Below are 16590 nucleotides of genomic sequence, written 5' to 3'. Positions count from 1 at the left end.
TTTTCCAGGAAACAGTTTTCCTTTTTGTCTGAAGCAGCCACAAGACTGCATAAATAATTTCTGCAATAAGAACACTAAATAAATCTCATGGTTCAATAGGATATTTTCTCCTGATCTGAAGTGTTTTGAGAAGATTAAAGGAGTGACAAGCACAGAGCAGGAAAAACAACTCCATTTTACAGCATTATACACATCTGTCCTCTAGCACTACCATATAGATTCTTTCTTTTAATGGCTTTAAAAAAGGTATGCTAGATTCCTCTCAAAGCTGTCATCAGATCCTTCTGAAACAAATGCATTAAGTGTCAGGTGACTTCCAATCTATTCACCAAATTTTTCTTCACTACCACAGTGAGCCTGGTGCCATCATCAAGCTCATCTGAATTAAAAACACAGGGAGAGAAAAAGGAGCTCCGAGGCCTCTCCCGAGAGGATGTCACTTCTCATCTGGCTGAAATTCTGTTTCCTTCTCTACCACCTTTGAATTATTCATCTATTTTGGCTCAAAATCAGTCCCTGGAGAGGGGAAGCCTCTAAAGCCTCAGCCCTGCTCCAGTTGTTGGTACACAGTGTAAATCCTGGCTAGCCCTCTATGTTCCCATAACAGATACGTCATTCCTGTAAGGCTTGTCAGTGAGTGATCTTTAATGAGAGTTCCTTAAGACACGGTAGATCACTGGAAATTGTGTGGTAGGACATTATTACTATGAAAGAATAATTCACACTTTTCCAAGGGAAAAAAGCAAAAACTTTATTCTCAAATCAAGGAGATTTGTTCCCATCCTCTGAGCATTAAGAAGGTGCTAGATTTAAAGATATGTTACAATAAAATATGATACAATAGGATATGGAAATACAAGGAAAATTCAGCAGTGATTACAACAAAGTGAAGAACGGGAGAAGGACAGAAATTCAAAAGAATATTCAGAAGTTCTTAGAAGTGTAGATTCTTTGCTATGGAAAGGTAGAGAATTTGCTGTGATCCTGCCCATGTGATGAAGAGGACTCTTCATTTATTCTCTAGATAACTTGCCACCAGTCTAATAGAAAACAAAATGGAATGAAAAAAAATTAAAAGATAATAATATAATAACAACAACCACCGAGCAAAAGAAACAAATACAGGAATTGGCTGGATGCCCTTGCCCAAAGAGTTACCATCAATGCTTCAATGTTCAAGTGGTAACCAGTAACACATGGTTTCCCTCAAGGGTCTGCACTGGGACCAAAACCATTTAATACCTTCCACAGTGTGTCATTGATATTGGGATCAGTTGTACCCTCAGCGAGTTTGCAGATGACACGAAGCTGTGTGGCCATTGATGTGTTTGAGGGAAGGGATATCATCCAGAGGGACCTGGACAGACTTAGAGAGTTGGCCCATGTGAATCCCCACCAATCCCATGTAGAGTTCTGTGTCCAGCTCTGGAGGCCCAGCACAAGAAATACATGGACGTGTAAAACTGGGTCCAGAGGAGGCCCACAAAAAATATTCAGAGTGTTTCAGGGTATGAAGACAGCCTGAGGGAACAATGATATACTTGATATTTCCCTTCTATATGTTCTGGGTAATTTGTCCTTAATTCTCATCTTTTTCATGTATTCAGAGATGATTGTGATAAGGAATTTCTCTGCTAGGTAGCATTGATTTTTCTTTATTTTTTTAATTTCTTTTTTTTTGTTTGTTTTTAGTTCTGGAAAAACAGTAATAGAAAACCTATCAGTTGTGAATTTTCAAGCCAGGCTGCACAAAGCCTGGCAGATCACCTGCAGAACAACCACACCTCTGAGAAAGGTTCAGACTGCATCCACTGATCCTTGACTCGTGGGGAAGTTCAGCCTTGCAGGGACACTCTGACTTACCTTGGCTGTCCACACCAGACCGCTCACCAAAACTGCATAGACCAAGGCTTTGCCACAGAGGATGAAGTAAGTGAGCTTCAGAGAATTTCCATACCTCAGGTATGACTCTGCAAGTCAAACATCATTTGTGTATTCAATCATCATCATCATCACCACCCCAAGATGCTGCATCTAACAGAGCTTTCATCAAATATGAACTCTTGAAATGTTTAGCTAAGCAACTTAGAAGAGCTAGAGCCAAATAAGTGGCTCTGTTGACAGCAGAGAGCAGGGGATGGGACAGAACATAGTGACTCAAAGAACCAAAAGAGAAATCAAGTTTAGGAAAGACACAGATTGGCTTTATGCTGGGAAAGTATGGTGTTGCCACACACACCTACTGATAAACTGTGCTATTCATGTGAATCTCCTTCTAGGAACACAAAACAGGCTGAATCACAAGACACACATTTTTGTTTTGTCTCATAATTGTCGGTGGTCTTATGAGTGCTGCTGATGTACCAGGAAAGTTTTACACAGCCCAGGATAACATGGCTTCTAGAAACTTTATTTTTGTTGACTCCTAATTCTTATGGAATTTCAGTAGTATTGACATACCACCTCAGTTTCGGTTCAGCCTTAAGATTCCTGAAGCATTAAAGAAGTTGGTGAAAAAACAGGAGTGTGAAAATATGTACACAAAGAGGAAAGAAATGTGATTTGTAATATGGATATCCTCCATATGTGACTCCACTGTAGAGGGGGATGTGACCTGTCATGAGAAGTATTCTGAGATTCATACTAAGAAATATTCAGAATTTCAGATCCTGAACCTTGATGTCAAGATCACATGGAAAAGTAGGGGTTGTTACTTTCACGGCTGAGCAAGAATCATCCCAATGGAAGTCAGGACTGGAACAAATTACACCCTGCAGGAAGGTTCCACGATGTCTTCAGTTTTTTCAAAATGGAATCATGAGAAAGAGCTAAACCCCCAAACACTGCTACATACAATATGCACAAACAACCCTCACAAAGAATGATCTTCCAATTTTTTTTTGTTTTTAATGTCACATACAAATCACTTAGATGAGAAAGTAGAAGCTATTCATACAGTAGATAACTCCCACACATTGTACTTAGTGTCAGTAAAGCTGGAATTAAAATACACACTGATATTTGCCTGAGAGAAGAGGCAAAATTCTCCTTACGTGAGGAGACACACGTACCTTCTGTGAGTGCACAACCTGAAAGACAAAAATAACTGGAAGTCATGTTTCTCTTCAAAGCAAAGAGAATGCAGATTTTAGAAGTTTCAGTTTACAAAATATTGCTTCATTCACTTTACTATACTATAGGTTTTATTACAGTATAAAATTTACTATACTGCAGAGATTTCTCAGTGGAAAGCCTGAGGAAACGATAGATGTTCTATGGTAATGTAGGCACAGAAACCCAGGAATATGAAGAGACATATGCTAATACCTACATATTTATATATGCATTTGTGCCATAACAACATCCTGTATGGAAGTTGTATATAGATGTGTTTTATAACACACACTCTTTTGACTCGTGATTTCTATTCTGTGCAGCATGGTGATAGACTTTTTTTACTCACCAGCATCACCAGAGATAAACTTGTGCATTGATTGAATTGTTTCATTCTGAAAAAATCTGGCAACACACTCGAAGCGATTGAAAGGGTTGAACCATTCCCAGGCTGGGATCCTGAGCCGGCTGGTCAGGGAGAAGGTACTCCCATTGCGTGTGGAGAACTCGTCTGTCCCCACCCCTTCGGTCCTTTTCACACCATTCACCATCCAGCCCAGAGTCAGGTGGTCAGGGTAGAAACCAGAGGCCAGGCACACCAGCGTGGCCTTGCTCTTCTCCTGGATCTCCTGCTTGGATGGGGAAAAGATGGCCACAGCTGGAGGGATGATTTCCTCATTCTGCCCTGAAACACAAAGCAACATGGTCCAGATTCTCCATCACTCTATGTAATCAGAAACCTCTGGAAATGGTCCTGAGTTTGTGCTGAGTTAGTCCTGAAATACCTAACCTTTAACAGCTGTCTATTGGACAATAACATCCATTGGATATGAGACACCAGGAAACTGGAAGCATTTGTTTTCACTCCTTACATGGTAACATAAAGGGTCTGGCCACAGAAATGCAAGAACAAATGAATTTCTAGTATTGCCTTCGGCAGAAGTACAGGAAAGCTGGAAAGAAGCTGAGCAAACAGGTGGGCAGAAACATCCCCAGTTATGCTGTAATGTATTTGTAATATTGTATTAATAGAAAAGGGAATATTTTATAAAGCACAAACATCATCAGTAGGCTGTGTTACATTCCTGGGGATGCAGTTAAGACATGGTGGTACTGCAGTGTTCAGAATGACACTCTCACGGGATACCCTAGTTGGCCCCCCAGTGTAGAGATGACTCAGAAGGAAGGAAGGAAGCAGCCAATCCTTCTCACTCTCTGAAGTGAAGAACACTTGGGGTAGGTGTTCTTCATGAATCTGCCAGAGACAGGTTTTGCTTTGTGTCTTAACTTGCCCTCCATTTTTACGAACATTAAACTCCTCTTTATGTAATTTATTACTTTGGTTATCGTAGGTATGAGAAGCCCTTACCCTATGCTGTCCACTTCCCCAAAATGAGGCAAGATTCTATACACTCACAAGCCAAAAGTTGTTCCCTGTCCTAAAGTGTTTAATACCTACTTGTTAGACTAATGAGAACAGACTTCAGTCAACAGGATGTAGGAGGCAGCAATGAGAAGTTACTGAGAAGTTAGGCAGTGACCCTAAAAGCCAGGGGTTTTCCCCTATACTATTTTAGAGTGCCTTTTTTTACTCATATAGCATGAGAAACCGATCAGGTCTGTAGAGTGCTGTTAGAAAAAGAAATGCAGAGAAAGCTATGGAGCCAAAGAGAAAATTATTACTGGGGTTGGGGTTTTTTTGTATGAAGGCACTCTAAATTGTAGATGCTCTTCCTGCTCCCTCTCTCTCCTTTGTAGAGGAAGAGAGTTAGCAGAATTAGCAGAAATTAATCTCTTGCATAGATCTTGTCCTCTAAACCCCAATGTTTGCATTCAGATGTTAGCCTTAATTGTGACCACCAATGCTTACTCTGCAAAGATCCCTGGGTGCTTCTCTGGAAATGTATGAGCCTGTGTAGACTTTAGATGACCTAGATGTTAACAGAGAGAACTCCCTAGAATGTTTAGCACTGCTCTGCTTTCCTTTCTGTGGATATCAAGAGAGGCTGATCACTTTTACTTTTCTCTTTTAGCACCTGGCATTATGGTTTTTCTTCCTATCCTAAAAGTATCTCTGACAAATTCCTCAGCTCATAGCCTAAACAGGTAATGAGTGAAGAAACGGAAACAGACAGGAAGACACAAAAGCAAAAGGTGAGATTTAACTGACTAAACAATGAAACAAACAAAAGAAGAACAAAAAGGAGGAAGGTAGATGAAAAAGGGAGATAGAAAGAAAGAATAATGATATAAGTGAAAAGACAAAAAATCCCCAGAAAACAAGCAGCATGCTCAAAATGGAATAAGGAGACTAGTAAAAGCAAGAACTGGGAGAAAAATCTATTCAGTAGCCCCTTGGGTTCTCGTCTTCCACACTGCTCACGGTAGAGACTGACACAAACCTTGATCACTTCCATGCATTCCCTGTCACACAGATTTCACCCACCTGAGCGAAAAAGCACCACAGTTCCTCCATTCCCATCATGGCAAGGTCCGTTTCATAATTTCTTGTTATCTTTCGCTCTTACTCTCACTTTGAAATCACCAGTGTACATGCTACATATCATTATTAATGCTAGGGAAATTTTCAAGTGTCCCCCACACTATTTGGATTAACTCCTTACCTATTACTCTGAGCACAGTGCCGGCTCCAAAGCTGAGCTCCTGGTTTGCACAGCTGTACAGAGTCAGGCTATAACCTGCAGTGTCATCATGCTCTTCCCGCAGCCCCATAGTTCCTTAAAATGGCACTGTGTAAAGGAGCAGGCAACAGTATTTCTACAGTTTGCTATCAGATGGGGCAATAGCAGATGGAAAAGGTTACTTTGCCCTGGATTCCAGCATGCCGTGATATAGGGGATGTTAAATCTTTTGCTGGGATGGGAGAAGACAGAGAAAGAAAATGGAGACAAGGAGAAAGAATAGAGGAGAAAAGTAGGCTGAAAGAAAAACAACACAGTCCTTGCTAAACAGTAGAGGTTGTGAGAAGGATTGTTAGCAGAAGCCAGCATTCCAAAGCAACTTTAGACAGCCTGCTAACCATCTATGGAGAGGCAAGCAAAGTGCCAGCAAGATTACTCTTTCCCTCCCTGATTCAGCACATAGGAGAACCCAGACTCTACCTCTCAAATGTTGCTTTGGATCATTACACAGACAAACTGCAAAAACCAGCAGACACGAGAAGCATTTTTCATTCCCAACCTCTGTAATATTTTCTTGGAGAACAGGAGGAAACAAAATTATCTATTTTCCTTCTCCCTTCATGAAGTTCCCAGAAATGAAAGACAAAGGCTGCAGACACAAGGACCTCTAAATTTCTGCCTGCAAAACCTACACTGCCATAATAGCACATCTCATTTTAATAAGCAACCAATAAAGCATTAATTCTGTTCATATGGCTGTATGAAAAATTTTCATTATTAAGCTTTTAATTAAGAATGTTCTTGTCCCCTAAACCAGTATCACATATATCATGGAAATATGACTTTTGACTTACCTATGACTGTAAGTTTTGTCCCGCTGCCAAAGAACAGTCTATCATTGTTCACACCATTTTGCAGCTGCAGAAAAACCTCTCCTCTACTCCCAGTCCTCTGAGCCAAGCCTGTGGACTAACCCACCCCTCATGTGGTACCAGCAAAAGAAGAATCACAAAGTTTCAGGTCCCCTAAAAAATCAGGTCTGTAAGGGAGCACCACCAAATCTGTGTGTCTAAACAGCTGAGATCAACATCAGAAATACACTGTCCTGAGCCTTTTTTCTTCATGTTTAGGTGAATCAGTTGTTGCAGCTTCCACCATTTCTTTAGAGGATATTTATCTATTTATTTAGGTGTAATATTATGCATTCATTCAGTTCTTCAAAATGAAGGGTGTGTCCCTACCTAGTGTACTAGACTTAAATCTATTCTCCAAAGCAGAGTGGGTTATTAGCACATCAGGAGAACACCAGTTTAATAATGAAAGGAACAATAATGATGAAGCTCTCTAAATGGAGGACATGGCATTTGAAGTGAATTAAAAGAGAAAACAAAAAATTCTTACCAATTACTGTAAGTTTTGTGCCAGAGCCGAAAAGCATATCAGCACTGTCACAGTGACAAAGTGATGTGCCATAAGCTATGGGAAGGGATGCACAGCATTACTATAAGCAGAAGCTTAAGAAATTGTTTCTGTATTTAGGATGTCAACATCACTCAAATCTCTACCTGAGATGTTTCACCTTTGGCAGTGAACTAAAACAAATCCCTTTGTTTTCCATGGCAGGCCAGCTGTCTTGAATAGCTTTTCAGGATCCCATTCAATTTTCTGATAGGTTCAAATAATCCACACAAGGAGAGCCCAGAAGAATCAGTTGTCTGCTCCCAGACAGACCCTTGATATCCATTAGGAAGAACCACAGTGAGACAGTGGGCAGAAGGATTAGAGACACCCTTTGCTCTCACAGGAGTCATTCAGCAGACCCTGGAGGCTCATTTAAGAGAGAAAACCCCAATGCATTTTATGTAGTGCCTCTGAGAGATACCTGCTACATGTCAGAATTCTTTTTCTGGCACTTGGATCACATTAAGAAAGAGCCATTTTGTTGTCTGTTGCAAACATCAGTGTATCAGGAAAAATATTTATTCCAGCCTTGCATACTCTGATAGATTTTAGGTACACCTGCAAGAGACTTTGGTTTGCTGAAAATTAATTTCAATATCTCAGAATTTCCTAGCTTGCTTCCCAGAGATGGCAGGCTCAGTTCTCAGATGATGAGAGTAAGTCCCAGCACAGAAGGTCTGTTAAGAGATACCAAGGCAGAGCACAGCTGCTCTGCTGCAGAATGTTCTGCAGCTGCCTTAGCACACTCTCTCACAAGGCTCATGCACTTATGGGTTTTTGTAAAGGCTTTCTGCAGAATGTATCATCGTGCCCCCCCCCCGCTGTTCCCACAATGATATAAGTTCGTACAAAAACAATCCCACCCATGACTCCACCCCCTGTTTTTGTCAACCAGGAACAATTGCTGTGAGAACCTGTGCTGGTTTGGACTGTGGTAGAGTTAATTTCCTTCACAGTGGCTACGGTGGGGCTGTGTTTTGGACCAGTGTTGGCAGTGTTGACCAGACAGAAATGTTCTGGTTATTGCTGAGCAATGCTTACACAGCATTGAAATCCTTTTCTGCTTCTCATAGCACCATGCTGGCAATGAGGCTGGTGGTGCATGGGAACTTGGGAGGAGGGATAGCAAGGAAAGCTGATCCCAACTGATCCAAGGGACATTCCATATCCTATGGCATCATGCTCAGTATATAGAGGGGGCAAGAAGGGGAAGAAGAATTGTCTGAAAAGTAAGGGAGAACTATATTTTAAAGAAAAAAAGCAGAGAAAACAAACATTTATTTAGAAAACTTGAGAAGGCAGATTTTTTTTCCATTCAGCTGATTTGAGAACTTGTTTAGAACTCATTTGCACAAGTTATAACTGTGCTGTCCTTAGCTGAAATAACATGTTAACTAGTAATTGTATTAGACTTCCAACATTCACATCTGTGTGACTGATCAGCAGTTGGTCTGAAGAATGAAAAGTTGGGGTCATCAAAAGAAACTGCTTTTGTAGTCTTTCTCATGGCAATATCATTTCTACCAATCTGCAGTATATTTGAGAAGATGGCACTCTGTAGAATGTGGAGTCAGCGACTTAAGAGAGTGCTCTACATGCTAGAATATCAATGTACATCTTTATGCTACAGGTAGGTTTGCTGAGTCTTGTGGAAAATTTCTTGAGAGCAGTTTTGATTTTCAAATCCATGTGTATGCATTCAACAAGGACATGATCAACACATGTACCCCAACACATGTGCCCCAACACATGTGCAGTCCTGCACCCAGGAATACAGGCAGGAAGAGCTGTGCCTGACAGCAAAAGCCAACACAGGACTCACAGACACACACACAAGTCACATCTCTCTTTGCACATATGCATGTATATATAGATAAACAAACCCACTGTCAAGCGAGGAAAACATTAAGCCCTTAACTTTCCTTCAATCAAAAAAGAAAAAAAAGGAAAAAGAAAGAAAATAAAGGAGCTATTATTTGAGCACAGACATGTATCTGCCCATCTTTTAAAGTGCTCTCTTTGCACAATACCTTGTAAAATAGAGGAAGTGTGTAGAAATGAGAATTACATGGCTTGTAGGAAGCTTGGAAAAGAACAAGATTGGATTCCTGTGCTTGGCCTCAGTTTTCAGTGACTGACAATTTTGAATTCAGTGTTGCAACATTCTTTTTATTTCAGCATCTCAAAAGAAGTCTCTGTTATTTGCCATAGTTTTTTCTCACATAGAACCACTTAATTGTGTTCCCTCCTTCAAAATGTAGCTTGTCTGCTCCAAACCTCCCATGCCCAAGATTGTCCTCTGTTCACTTTAACTAAGTTCTGCCATGACCACTCTGAATGTCTGAGTGTGAGGACAAGATAGATCTGGGGGGGGTTTTGTGACAGCCTTGATAAATGCAGCCATTTTCACCCAATGTCCTAATAAATTATATTCATCTTAATGTGTTTCAGTCTGAGCTGGAATTATTCTTTAATATTCCATTCCGCTGTGCTCCAGTGTATTCTAACTGCATAGAGCATGAATAATGAGGCATCTTGGGAAAGGAGCTCATCATCTGAATCCAAAGACTTCTCTCTTTGTTTACCTTTGTCACACTCCCTGAAATGTGCCCCTTGCACAACCTTCTCACAATTCCCACTTGCTGAGAACTGTTCCTTTTCATTTTTCCCCAAAGAGGAAGGGGACACCCTTCCCTAGACCAGGTGGTTCATGTCTGGTGAATTTAAGACCCCTAGAAGCATTTCTGTAGAAAGTATTTTCCAGGAAACAGTTTTCCTTTTTGTCTGAAGCAGCCACAAGACTGCATAAATAATTTCTGCAATAAGAACACTAAATAAATCTCATGGTTCAATAGGATATTTTCTCCTGATCTGAAGTGTTTTGAGAAGATTAAAGGAGTGACAAGCACAGAGCAGGAAAAATAACTCCATTTTACAGCATTATACACATCTGTCCTCTAGCACTACCATATAGATTCTTTCTTGTAATGGCTTTAAAAAAGGTGTGCCAGATTCCTCTCAAAGCTGTTATCAGATCCTTCTGAAACAAATGCATTAAGTGTCAGGTGACTTCTAATCTATTCACCAAATTTTTCTTCCCTACCACAGTGAGCCTGGTGCCATCATCAAGCTCATCTGAAGAAAAAACACAGGGAGAGAAAAAGGAGCTCCGAGGCCTCTCCCGAGAGGATGTCACTTCTCATCTGGCTGAAATTCTGTTTCCTTCTCTACCACCTTTGAATTATTCATCTATTTTGGCTCAAAATCAGCCCCTGGAGAGGGGAAGCCTCTAAAGCCTCAGCCCTGCTCCAGTTGTTGGTACGCAGTGTAAATCCTGGCTAGCTCTCTATGTTCCCATAACAGATATGTTATTCCTGTAAGGTTTGTCAGTGAGTGATCTTTAATGAGAGTTCCTTAAGACACGGTAGATCACTGGAAATTGTGTGGTAGGACATTATTACTATGAAAGAATAATTCACGCTTTTCCAAGGGAAAAAAGCAAAAACTTTATTCTCAAATCAAGGAGATTTGTTCCCATCCTCTGAGCATTAAGAAGGTGCTAGATTTAAAGATATGTTACAACAAAATATGATACAATAGGATATGGAAATACAAGGAAAATTCAGCAGTGATTACAACAAAGTGAAGAACGGGAGAAGGACAGAAATTCAAAACAATATTCAGAAGTTCTTAGATGTGTAGATTCTTTGCTATGGAAAGGTAGAGAATTTGCTGTGATCCTGCCCGTGTGATGAAGAGGACTCTTCATTTATTCTCTAGATAACTTGCCACCAGTCTAATAGAAAACAAAATGGAAAGAAAATAAATTGAAAAAATAATATAATAACAACAACCACTGAGCAAAAGAATCAAATACAGAAATTGGCTGGATGCCCTTGCCCAAAGAGTTACCATCAATGCTTCAATGTTCAAGTGGTAACCAGTAACACATGGTTTCCCTCAAGGGTCTGCACTGGGACCAAAACCATTTAATACCTTCCTCAGTGTGTCATTGATATTGGGATCAGTTGTACCCTCAGCGAGTTTGCAGATGACACGAAGCTGTGTGGTCATTGATGTGTTTGAGGGAAGGGATATCATCCAGAGGGACCTGGACAGACTTAGAGACTAGGCCCAAGTGTATCCTGCAACCACCAAGATTGGTACAGACTGGGGATGAATGGCTTGAGAGCAGCCCTGTGGAGAAGGAATTTGGGATACTCATGGATGAAAAAATGGATGTCCACCTCCCATGCATACTTGCAGCCCAAATGGCCAACCACATCCAGGGCTACAGCAAAAAGAGTGGGGCCAGCAGGCCTGGGGAAGTGATTCTGCCCCTGTGCTCTGCTGTGATGTGACTCCCACCAATGCCATGTGGAGTTCTGTGTCCAGCTCTGGAGGCCCAGCACAAGAAATACATGGACATGTAAAAGCAGGTCAAGAGGAGGCCCACAAAAAATAGTCATAGAGCTTCAGAGTATGAAGACAGCCTGAGGGAACAACTTCTCTTCAGACTGGAGAAGAGAAGCCTCCAGAGGGGAGACCTGCCTGAGGCCTTTCTATATACAAGGGGGACTTTTAAGAAAAACTGAGATCTTTTACCAAGGCCTGAAGAGACAGCACAAAGGGCACTGATTTTAAACTGATACAGGTGAGCTTCACATTAAAGGAAGAAATTTGTTCTGGTGAGAGTGGTGAGAGAGTGGAACAGGTTTCCCAGAGAAGCTGTGGATGCCCCATCCCTGAAGGATTCAAGGCCAGGTTGGAAGGGGCTCTGAGCAACCCGGTCTAATGAAAGATGTCCCTGTCCATGGCAGGAGGGTGGAACTAGATGACCTTTAAAAGTTCTTTCTCACCTAAACCATTATGTGGTTCTATGATTGTGATGCAGAAAAGGACAAATCTACTCCCTCCACTATATCCTTGCAAAACGACCAAAAGCATAACTGAGATTGTGTTCAATCTTGCCCTCAAATCTACCAGGTGACTTTCCAAATATATTTTCTGCTTTTAAGGGGACAAATGCTGGGGATTCTACTGCTCTCACAGAGTATATATTTGAGCCATAGGAAAACCTTACAAATAAAAAGCATTTCCTGGCAGTTAGTTCAAGTTCTCCCATTTGTTCAGACTGACCCCACTGTTCTTTGTAAATCTTTGCAAATCTCTGTAAATGTTTGATCAGATTTATCCCCTGTATCAAATCAAAAATCTGTGCATAATTTTCACTGCAGGCATAAGTCCCTTTTTAATAGCTACACAAAAGCATGATACAACTGATATTTTCCTTTTCTGGGTAATTTGTCCTTAATTCTCATCTTTTTCATGTGTTCAGAGAGGATTGTGAGAAGGAATTTCCCTGCTAGATAGCATTGATTTTTTTTTTTTTTTGGAGTTCTGGAAAAAACTCTTATTGCAAACCCATCACTTGTGAATTTTCAAGCCAGGCTGCACAAAGCCTGGCAGATCACCTGCAGAACAACCACACCTCTGAGAAAGGTTCAGCCTGCATCCACCGATCCTTGACTTGCAGGGACACTCTGACTTACCTTGGCTGTCCACACCAGGCCGCTCACCAAAACTGCATAGACCAAGGCTTTGCCACAGAGGATGAAGTAAGTGAGCTTCAGAGAATTTCCATACCTCAGGTACGACTCTGCAAGTCAAACACCATTCGTGTATTCAATCATCATCATCATCACCACCCCAAGATGCTGCATCTAACAGAGCTTTCATCAAATGTGAACCCTTGAAATGTTTAGCTAAGTGACTTAGAGGAACTAGAGACAAAGAAGTGGCTCTGTTGACAGCAGAGAGCAGGGCATGGGACAAAGAACCAAAAGAGAAATCAAGTTTAGGAAAGACAAAGATTGGCTTTATGCAAGGAAAGTGTGGTGTTGCCACACACAACTACTGATAAACTGTGCTGTTCATCTGAATCTCCTTCTAGGAACACAAAACAGGCTGAATTGCAAGATATTACTTTTTCTTTTGTCTCATAATTGTCAATGATCTTATGAGTGCTGCTGATGTACCAGGAAAGTTTTACACAGCCCAAGATAATATGGCTTCTAGAAACTTTATTTTTGTTGATTTTTCATTCTTAAGGAGTTTCAGTAGTATTGACATACCAGCTTAATTTCGGTTCAGCCCTAAGATTCCTGAAGCATTAAAGAAGTTGGTGACAAGCAGGAGTGTGAAAATATGTACACAAAGAGGAAAGAAATGTGATTTGTAATATGGATATCCTCCATATGTGACTCCACTGTAGAGGGGGATGTGACCTGTCATGAGAAGTATTTTGAGATTCATACTAAGAAATATTCAGAATTTCAGATCCTGAACCTTGATGTCAAGATCACATGGAAAAGTAGGGGTAGTTACTTTCACGGCTGAGCAAGAATCATCCCAATGGAAATCAGTGTGTCTAGGACTGCAGTAAATTATACTCTACAGGAAGGTTCCATGATTGTTTCGTTTTTTTCAAAATGTAATCATAAGGAAGAGCTAAACCCCCAAACACTGCTACATACAATATGCACAAACAACCCTCACAAAGAATGATCTTCCAATTTTTTTTTGTTTTTAATGTCACATACAAATCACTTAGATGAGAAAGTAGAAGCTATTCATACAGTAGATAACTCCCACACATTGTACTTAGTGTCAGTAAAGCTGGAATTAAAATACACACTGATATTTGCCTGAGAGAAGAGGCAAAATTCTCCTTACGTGAGGAGACACACGTACCTTCTGTGAGTGCACAACCTGAAAGACAAAAATAACTGGAAGTCATGTTTCTCTTCAAAGCAAAGAGAATGCAGATTTTAGAAGTTTCAGTTTACAAAATATTGCTTCATTCACTTTACTATACTATAGGTTTTGTTACAGTATAAAATTTACTATACTGCAGAGATTTCTCAGTGGAAAGCCTGAGGAAACGATAGATGTTCTATGGTAATGTAGGCACAGAAACCCAGGAATATGAAGAGACATATGCTAATACCTACACATTTATATATGTATTTGTGCCATAACAACATCCTGTATGGAAGTTGTATATAGATGTGTTTCATAACACACACTCTTTTGATTTGTGATTTCTATTTTGTACAGCATGGTAATAGACTTTTTTTACTCACCAGCATCACCAGAGATAAACTTGTGCATTGATTGAATTGTTTCATTCTGAAAAAATCTGGCAACACACTCGAAGCGATTGAAAGGGTTGAACCATTCCCAGGCTGGGATCCTGAGCCGGCTGGTCAGGGAGAAGGTACTCCCATTGCGTGTGGAGAACTCGTCTGTCCCCACCCCTTCGGTCCTTTTCACACCATTCACCATCCAGCCCAGAGTCAGGTGGTCAGGGTAGAAACCAGAGGCCAGGCACACCAGCGTGGCCTTGCTCTTCTCCTGGATCTCCTGCTTGGATGGGGAAAAGATGGCCACAGCTGGAGGGATGATTTCCTCATTCTGCCCTGAAACACAAAGCAACATGGTCCAGATTCTCCATCACTCTATGCAATCAGAAACCTCTGGAAATGGTCCTGAGTTTGTGCTGAGTTATTCCTGAAATACCTAACCTTTAACAGCTGTCTCATGAATAATAACATCCACCGGAAATGAGACACCAGGAAACTGGAAGCATTTGTTTTCACTCCTTACATGGTAACATAAAGGGTCTGGCCACAGAAATGCAAGAACAAATGAATTTCTAGTATTGCCTTCGGCAGAAATGCAGGAAAGCTGGAAAGAAGCTGAGCAAACAGGTGGGCAGAAACATCCCCAGTTATGCTGTAATGTATTTGTAATATTGTATTAATAGAAAAGGGAATATTTTATAAAGCACAAACATCATCAGTAGGCTGTGTTACATTCCTGGGGATGCAGTTAAGACATGGTGGTACTGCAGTGTTCAGAATGACACTCTCACGGGATACCCTAGTTGGCCCCCCAGTGTAGAGATGACTCAGAAGGAAGGAAGGAAGCAGCCAATCCTTCTCACTCTCTGAAGTGAAGAACACTTGGGGTAGGTGTTCTTCATGAATCTGCCAGAGACAGGTTTTGCTTTGTGTCTTAACTTGCCCTCCATTTTTACGAACATTAAACTCCTCTTTATGTAATTTATTACTTTGGTTATCGTAGGTATGAGAAGCCCTTACCCTATGCTGTCCACTTCCCCAAAATGAGGCAAGATTCTATACACTCACAAGCCAAAAGTTGTTCCCTGTCCTAAAGTGTTTAATACCTACTTGTAAGACTAATGAGAACAGACTTCAGTCAACAGGATGTAGGAGGCAGCAATGAGAAGTTACTGAGAAGTTAGGCAGTGACCCTAAAAGCCAGGGGTTTTCCCCTATACTATTTTAGAGTGCCTTTTTTTACTCATATAGCATGAGAAACCGATCAGGTCTGTAGAGTGCTGTTAGAAAAAGAAATGCAGAGAAAGCTATGGAGCCAAAGAGAAAATTATTACTGGGGTTGGGGTTTTTTTGTATGAAGGCACTCTAAATTGTAGATGTTCTTCCTGATCACTCTCTCTCCTTTGTAGAGGAAGAGAGTTAGCAGAATTAGCAGAAATTAATCTCTTGCATAGATCTTGTCCTCTAAACCCCAGTGTTTGCATTCAGATGTTAGCCTTAATTGTGACCACCAATGCTTACTCTGCAAAGATCCCTGGGTGCTTCTCTGGAAATGTATGAGCCTGTGTAGACTTTAGATGACCTAGATGTTAACAGAGAGAACTCCCTAGAATGTTTAGCACTGCTCTGCTTTCCTTTCTGTGGATATCAAGAGAGGCTGATCACTTTTACTTTTCTCTTTTAGCACCTGGCATTATGGTTTTTCTTCCTATCCTAAAAGTATCTCTGACAAATTCCTCGGCTCATAGCCTAAACAGGTAATGAGTGAAGAAACGGAAACAGACAGGAAGACACAAAAGCAAAAGGTGAGATTTAACTGACTAAACAATGAAACAAACAAAAGAAGAACAAAAAGGAGGAAGGTAGATGAAAAAGGGAGATAGAAAGAAAGAATAATGATATAAGTGAAAAGACAAAAAAACCCCAGAAAACAAGCAGCATGCTCGAAATGGAATAAGGAGACTAGTAAAAGCAAGAACTGGAAGAAAAATCTATTCAGTAGCCCATTGGGTTCTCGTCTTCCACACTGCTCACGGTAGAGACTGACACAAACCTTGATCACTTCCATGCATTCCCTGTCACACAGATTTCACCCACCTGAGCGAAAAAGCACCACAGTTCCTCCATTCCCATCATGGCAAGGTCCGTTTCATAATTTCTTGTTATCTTTCGCTCTTACTCTCACTTTGAAATCACCAGTGTACATGCTACATATCATTATTAATGCT

At 40.8% G+C, this 16590-nt stretch overlaps 2 gene segments (V, D, J or C); both read right to left on the bottom strand.

Annotated features, from left to right (window-relative positions):
• Positions 1 to 725: 725 nt before the first annotated feature.
• Positions 726 to 7238, bottom strand: LOC146445119 (T cell receptor beta chain MC.7.G5-like). The segment is given in 5 exon segments: positions 726 to 1040; positions 1864 to 1970; positions 3072 to 3089; positions 3464 to 3799; positions 7158 to 7238. Coding segments are annotated over 5 exon segments (525 nt in total).
• A 3460-nt stretch (positions 7239 to 10698) lies between these two features.
• Positions 10699 to 16590, bottom strand: part of LOC146445116 (T cell receptor beta constant 2-like) — a 54907-nt gene continuing 49015 nt past the window's right edge. The window contains 4 exon segments of the C gene segment in view: positions 10699 to 11013; positions 12770 to 12876; positions 13971 to 13988; positions 14363 to 14698. Coding sequence covers positions 10987 to 11013; positions 12770 to 12876; positions 13971 to 13988; positions 14363 to 14698 — 488 coding nt within the window.

This window comes from Lichenostomus cassidix, chromosome 1, assembly GCF_008360975.1.
Source record: "Lichenostomus cassidix isolate B80296 chromosome 1, HeHo_3.0, whole genome shotgun sequence".
In the NCBI taxonomy this organism is placed as follows: domain Eukaryota; kingdom Metazoa; phylum Chordata; class Aves; order Passeriformes; family Meliphagidae; genus Lichenostomus; species Lichenostomus cassidix.
Note: the sequence above shows the minus strand (reverse complement) of the source record. Positions and strands in the feature narration are given on the sequence as shown.